This window comes from Berghia stephanieae, chromosome 5 (assembly GCF_034508935.2).
Source record: "Berghia stephanieae isolate SIO BIC M18660-M18661 chromosome 5, UCSD_Bste_1.3, whole genome shotgun sequence".
In the NCBI taxonomy this organism is placed as follows: Eukaryota; Metazoa; Mollusca; class Gastropoda; order Nudibranchia; family Aeolidiidae; genus Berghia; species Berghia stephanieae.
The window spans coordinates 28,731,609-28,739,299 of NC_088364.1; the positions used below are offsets into that span (position 1 = coordinate 28,731,609).

Genomic DNA, 7,691 nt, shown 5'->3' on the forward strand with positions numbered 1-7,691 from the left:
CCGTGAACCTTATGGCTCTGAGTGACTGCTTTGATGATAAGCTCATGGGCTGAAATACTTATAGATTACTAAATCATGTTCTCTTGCAATTCAATAGGATTCAAATGTTTCTCTTTTTTGTTTATTTAATTTGATTTTATATTTAAGTGTGGATTTTGTTTTGCCTATATTGAGCCGTAAATAAGATTAGATTAAAAATGTGTACACATTTTTTTATCTGATGTATTTTTAAAAATTTTCTATTATCTTTCAGTTGATTAAAAAATATGTTGTTTTTTTACCTGTTGATTGGCGTTTTTGTCAATGAAATTCACTTTATTAGATTATTGAGCAAAATACAGAACATTATTCTTCCTTTGTTAAGTTTTCTTTAAGAAAAATCCAAATTTTTGTTTTATTCTTTTATCTTTCAGAATATTCCTCCTGGATGCAACAATACATATCAACCTATAATTCATGACTCGAGGAGTTTCTTTTCAGGACGCGATAACGGTTTTAACTTCGAAGCAGCTCAACGGCAGCCATTGTTACGTCATCATGGTACGGATGACGTAGATGGCTCCGGTCCAGAATCTCGAAGACGTCTCGTCGCCTCCTCCATGTATGATAATTTTGATGATCCTCCTACAGCTACCACCTCTCCGAACAGAAGTGCCAACGTCATGGGATTGACTACAGCTGAAGTATCTCCAAACCCGGAGATGATTGAAATGTCTCCTTTGGAAAGAAGAGTGGTAGATCCCGTGTCTGCAAATTGTCCTGAAAATCCTAAACCAACCGTGGAAGAGGATTTACTTTATCCTCCATCAGAAGATTCAACAATCCCACTTTCACAGTCATCTCCGATTTCAAATACTCTTCCAGATACGCCCAGTTCTCCCACTGAAATCCATCAACCATCCGATCAAACATTGCCACCACCGCCGCCATCTACAGAAGATTTAGATTTTGAAAATTACAGAGCGCCTCCGCCTCCTGTTATCCCCATTTCTCATAGCAACTCGTCACCTTTGCGTAACACACCGACTCTAAACTCAACAGATCCAATTGCTGCTGACTCATCAAGATTTCCCTCATCAAACAGCATGCCGACTAGACTTGTTAACAACGTAGATAACGACAATATTGGTCACGGCAATCCTAGTGATAATCACTCACCGCTACCACACAGTAACAACCCCTATGCTAATTTTCCACCTTCCAATGAAATGCCACGGCAGTTCGACAGATTTCCTTTCTCAAAATATCAAAGCGACGATTCCCTGCCTTCTTACGACGCGGCTGTTGTACTAATGAATGGGATTGCGTCAGGGGACGATGGTAGCGGTGATGACGGTGCCGGCGGCCATTTTGGAAATAATACCCCTAATACAATCGAAGATCTTCACATTATCGAAGACGATTTGGGATTATCGACTGAAAATCTTCCACGAGGCTCTTTTAACAGCTCGGCCTATCCGTCGAGACAGCCCAGTGTTGACATGGAGAGCCCAGCCGACTACAATGATAGATACTATAATATGAGGAGAAGATTTAGTACTGACAAACAGCAAAGTGAAGACATTGTATCCCCTGAGCCGTTCTGGAAAAGGGCCTTGCTTCATGGAGGGACCGCTCGAAGCCACTCTTTGGATATGCCTTCGAATAGTGATAAGGTTAATGGCACAGGTCCTCACCATCTAGATAGTACAGTCTCAGGAAATCAGAATAATATGAAACACGATAGTCATAACAGTCATAATAGTGGCAAACATCATCACACGGATGACGTGTTTGATCCGAATGACGATAGCACTCCATGGGACCCCGATCATCACCCACATCACCAACATCAAAACTCGTGCAATTCAAACAATGCGAATCTCTTGGGTGAAGATGAACAACAAGATAGAATGAATAGATTGAAAGATGTGCGTCCTGATCAGTCTGCTATTCCAATATAGAATCACATTTATTTTTGTAATGTCTATTAGGTTTTATTCTTCAAATGTAGACATCGCATTTTCAAATTGTGTTGAACCGACATGCACATATGTGCAGGTCTAATAACCGAACTCAATTATGGGCTTGATTTAACATTGTTGTGGATGTATTCCCATTACAACAATGAGCCCATGACATTTTCGGTTATCAAACCTACAAATAAGTACACCACGAGTGTAGCTATTTCATTGGCAACATGGAGAAATTCTAAATATAAATTTAATTTCAATGCGAGAAAATTCACCTCATTTGAACTTGCAATGTCGCATGAGACATCTATCTGACATTTTAGTATACTATTTCAAGTAATATTTAAATATGATAGACATAGTTACTGGTGTGTAATTATAATGTAGTAAATAAACATTGTTAAAAACGTATCCTAGCAACGTGTAGGCTTATTATTAATAGTGTTTCAACGTGTGTAGTATTTCTTTATTTTTGTTTATATTATGCTACTATCAAGACAGTAGATTTACCTTTGCTTTCTTTCTTCCTTCTCACAATAAAAAAACGCGAAAAGCGCATGATCACAACCTGCGATATAAATACAATTCAATATCAAAATAATGTGAAAATAACTTTGGGAAAACAGTAAAACCTTATCTAATGGGCTATACAGAAAATAGTAATAAAATGTTATTTTCATATTCTTTTGTATTTATCTGATGACTTATATCAATATGCTGAAGTTTTTCCTTTGGACTTTGTTATAAAAACTCAAAAAGAAGTGTGTAACAAAAGGTGATATTTTACACATATTATTACTACTTTTAAAATACCGATTATATTCAGCAGATACATTATGTTGTAGCTTCACTTGATTTGTTTTGACACATACTTATCAAAGTAAATGATTGCTTTGATCAACTGTGTTCTGCGATCAAAATTAATATAATTTTAGAAATATAAAAACGAACGTGACAAATTTGCACGTGTAAAAATGTGGTATTCAATTGACACTATCCTTGAAGTCCAGGCTTTCAAGTTTTTATATTTTTATACAGCCGCTTCATAATTTTACCTCTGTATAGACATCTGAACTATGTCGTCACAAAAATAAACGTAAAATTGTCGTACGAAAGTTGTGACGACACTTGAAATACAACAAATTCTATAGTTGTAATTAAAGAACAGTCTATTATACAATTTTCCCTGTTGGAAAGTTGAAAGAGCAAGAGCAAGTTTGCCAAAAGCAAAACTTCTGTGTCACCAATATATATATTAATTTTAGAGCTGGTCTTATTCTTAAGAGACGAAACTCAACCAAATTTATTTTACTTCAATCTTCGTATCATCTTTTATCTGGTGCTGATTTGACCCCAAAATATCACAAGTACTAAAAGGAGAAACCAATGTAAGAAGACGGATTTCAGGGAGAGTTTGGATTGTTTACTATAATATTATATATGAATCAATAGCTAACTCTGCCTACTCCGACAAAGCACATTGTTTTCATTCAAGCCAGGAAACGTTTACTTCAAATACCGAACGAATATAATTGTGCTCTCCTGTCAAAAACCTCTAGTGTGTTAGCCTAACGTTCAGAAATAAAACCAAACATATTATAGCCCTGCTAAAGTTGTCATGCAAGTAGCCTAAAATGATGCTATGAATTGGTCTGATCGCCCATTATGTTTTTTGACAAGGGGTCATTTTAATTTATTCGATATATGAGTAATAGTTTCTGGCCAAATTTTTCAAAATTTATTTTGTCAGTGTACACTTGAATGATTGATGAGCAAATGAGCAATGGCTTGGAGTTTGATTGTACAAGAGATTGGTTACATAATTTGGTGCCAAATGAATAATGTTAAATAAGCTTGGAGAGAAAAATAAAGGGAGTAAATTTGACTCAAATATTATAAGGGAACAACACAAAACAAACATTTTATGTGTTGTTCCCTTAAAATATATGAGTCTCATTTACTCCCTTTATCGTTCTGTCCATCTTATTGGTTCATTTAGGCACCTCTAGTTTTTGGTACAAATAAGCTTTCATGGCAACATAAAATTGGTACAATGTAATTTACTAGCTGTTAGTACCACTACTCTAATTATACGACTATTAACTACTACTACTATTCCACCACTACTACTACTATTACTACTGCTGCTGCTGTGCTACTACTACTACTACTACTACTACTACTACTACTACTACTACTACTACTACTAGCACCACTTCTACTGCTACGGCTGCTACTACTACTGCTACTAATACTACTACGATTACTACTACTACTACTACTACTACTACTACTACTACTACTACTACTTCTACTATTACTCTGCTACTGTTACTTTTATTACAATTTATAATAAGATTATTATTATTATTATTATTATTATTATTATTATTATTATTATTATTATTATTATTATAATATTATTATATTATTATTATTATTATTATTATTATTATTATTATTATTATTATTATTATTATTATTATTATTATTATTTTCATTGTAGTATTTTAAAATAAATATTAGTTCTTCTTATTAGCGTTTTGAATAATAGTGATGTACACAATAATATGTAATATTATAATCTGCTGTGATCTGTTGTTACAACAAAAAGAGAACAAAGAAGTCAACAAATGTGATGTTTTGTTTTGGAATTGACTTTGTTTTCAATGATGATGATAATAATGTTGAATTCTACATCCTCACTCATTCATGTGTACATAGAAACCATCCACAAGTTGTTCTAATCGTAATAAATTTTATTGATGCAGTGTTAGTTTGTGACATTCTAATATCATTATGTCTTATTTTGTATTAGCAATATTGACTTTGCCTGTATTTATTATAATTGTCATTATTTTTATATATTATTATTATTATTATTATTATTATTATTATTATTATTATTATTATTATTATTATTATTATTATTATTATTATTATTATTATTATTAGTATTATTATTATTATTATTACTTTCATTATCATTATCGTCATAATATGAACATTATTGCAACTATATTTATAAACGTATTCTATCAACCACATACAAGGACTGAAATTTCACTATTTGTCTTTATAAGCCAGTTATTTATGATTTTTTACAACAAAATTAAAAAATAAAATTGCAAGCCAATATCTGTATCATTCAAATACCTTCTCATTTATGTACATCTACAAATATTTTCAAGTAATTTGCTTTCAACAATCGCAGTTTTCTCACTAGAATACCCAATATATAGTTATCTCTGTCAAATAACTGTGTTGAAATGTTTTAAAGCGTTATTTTGAAATCTTATCTCACTCAATTTGTCGACACTATCAGACTTTGTTAACAAGGTCATATTGGGACAATCCTTTTGGAGGTAGTGTATTCACAGACTACGAATCTAGAATAATCTGGTACCTTTTGTTTGTCATCTCTTTAGGGGTGTATAAATTGCAAGATGTAATGTTTGTGCTTAATAATAAGTTTATCTTCTTGCTACATTGATTTGCCTCCCTCATTTCTAGAACATCGTTTCATTTAAGTCGGATTGATGGAATGGAGATGCCATTAGGGTAGGCGAGCGTCTCCCCCCTGGGTTCATACATTCACTCGTGCTCTCTTTTATTTCAAATATCCGTCTCCAATCCTTGAGATTATTTTTTTGGTCCTTATACTTGAATTAATCCATTCGGCTTTGGTTGATTTCAGATGCTACATCTTACACCACTGTCAAATCTCTGAGATACACAAACAGGTTTCGGCGACTTAAAAACTACTACTCGCAAAACGATATTCACAAGCCTGTTCAAATCTGTATTTCCTCCTAACGCCATCGAGTGTAAATAAAACTACCTCATAAAGAGCCAACTCCGCCTTGAGTAAATCAAATGGATGTAACAAATTGAAATTGGTCGTCACAGATTTACTCAGTATAGAGGATGACATTTTCAACTGGCATTTCTTTATAGTTTCCTGTCTTTTTAATCGTATTGTCGTATCTATTATTTAATGACACTATCGTTCATTTTCAGAGCACTGTATATATATCCTTCATTTTATTTCAACGTTATTCATTACTTTGATAACAATTTGAACGTGTAAGCTTTACTTAAAGATTTCTATTTTCCAATATCTGAACAGCAGGCTTGCTCTTACATATATATTTTTCCTATTTTCGTCAAGATTCAAGCTATTCTGATATGGTAGATCTATTTATTATATAGTTATCTGTATATCCGCCACTTTGCCTGTTATATTATTTCTCAGTGATATCTTTAAATCAGTCAAGAAATTAAAGACGCTGTTGTTATTATCATATTATTAGTTTCGCAATGCCCCAGGTTTAATAGATAAACAATATTTTGCGATCCATGTACATTTATTTCCTAATCATTGCAATTTTGTTAAGCATTACAAAGCTATCAATATTATTTTTTCATGTACAGTTGTTTTAATTCCATCGTATTTGATCACCCTGCATAACATTCCAATGATTGTCGTTCAACTTCCCACTAAATTGGGTTTGCTTTTTATCTCGAAGGATTCTTGGAAAACGCTGATAAAAAGTTAAATTGTGATGTGCTCATTTGTACAAAGTGGGGTTAATAAGAAGAAGAAGGAGGAGGAGGAGGAGAAGAAGAAAAAGAAGAAGAAGAAGAAGAAGAAGAAGAAGAAGAAGAAGAAGAAGAAGAAGAAGAAGAAGAAGAAGAAGGAAAAGAGCTGGTGAAGAAGAACGATAAAACAAAAATGAATGCCATATTACAAACTCATAATATGACAAACAATGATAATAATATGATTGATGATGACGATGATTATGATGACGAAGATGTTGAGATTTGCTGATGTTTTTGTCATATTATTATCCTAGTGACGTAATAGCATGCAAATAAAATGGAATTGGTTAAGTTTTTGGAAGTGACGTATTATTTTGTTTTTCATTTTATGACCTTCTTTTGTTTGTTAATTTATTAATATTTGCTTCTTTCGTCATACGAACAGATATTTCTCTGCACCAAGTGGGCAATGCAGTGAAGCTGATTTTGGTTATCTATTTATGAGTTTTTTATTGTAAATAATGTTTTGTCTGCATGTGTGTATGTGTGTTTATATTTTCAGTCAGTTTTGTATGATTGACAGGGTTAAAGAGTGATGGATAGAAAGAGGGTAAATTATTAATAGATGAAGATATATATATATATATATATATATATATATATATTATATATATATATATATATATATTATATATATATAAGAGAGAGAGAAGATAGAGAGAAAGAAAGAAAGAGAGAGAGAGAGAGAGAGAGAGAGAGAGAGAGAGAGAGAGAGAAGAGAGAGAGCGGGGGAAGAGAGCTGGAGACAATACCGAAATATTTTTTAATTCAATAGTGTAAATAGTTTTATGTATGAAATGAGGGTTTGGACGTCCTGCCCAGACATGCAATACAAAATGAATTACTTCATTACGACATTTTCATGAAAGCAATATACAATATTTATTCATGCTTTGTAAAATATAGATAAAAAATCATTTGCTTACTTAATATAATTTAATAAAATGTGCACTGTCGTTATCTGTTTAAAAAGAACAAAACAACAACAACAACAAGCTTTGGCCAGAAAACTCGTCCTTCAAATATCGATTAATTTAAACTTTAAATTTTAAATCTTGTCAATAACTCTCATTTTAATTAATCGATATTTAATCGTATCGTATCGTTTGAATGCACAGAGGATGAGATTTTTGG

General features: G+C 32.4%; 1 protein-coding gene across 6 annotated transcripts in view; it reads left to right on the plus strand.

The window, feature by feature from the left end:
• Window positions 1–2,927, plus strand: part of LOC144972707 (uncharacterized) — a 202,466-nt gene extending 199,539 nt beyond the window's left edge. For 5 of the 6 annotated variants that reach the window (XM_078914254.1, XM_078914250.1, XM_078914253.1 and 2 more), the window contains one exon: window positions 414–2,526. In XM_078914254.1, coding sequence (XP_078770380.1) covers window positions 414–1,943 — 1,530 coding nt within the window. In that variant the 3' untranslated portion in view covers window positions 1,944–2,526. Of the gene's footprint in view, window positions 1–413 lie in introns of all 6 variants that reach the window. The other variant, XM_078914255.1, reaches the window with a different exon arrangement.
• Window positions 2,928–7,691: the final 4,764 nt, after the last annotated feature.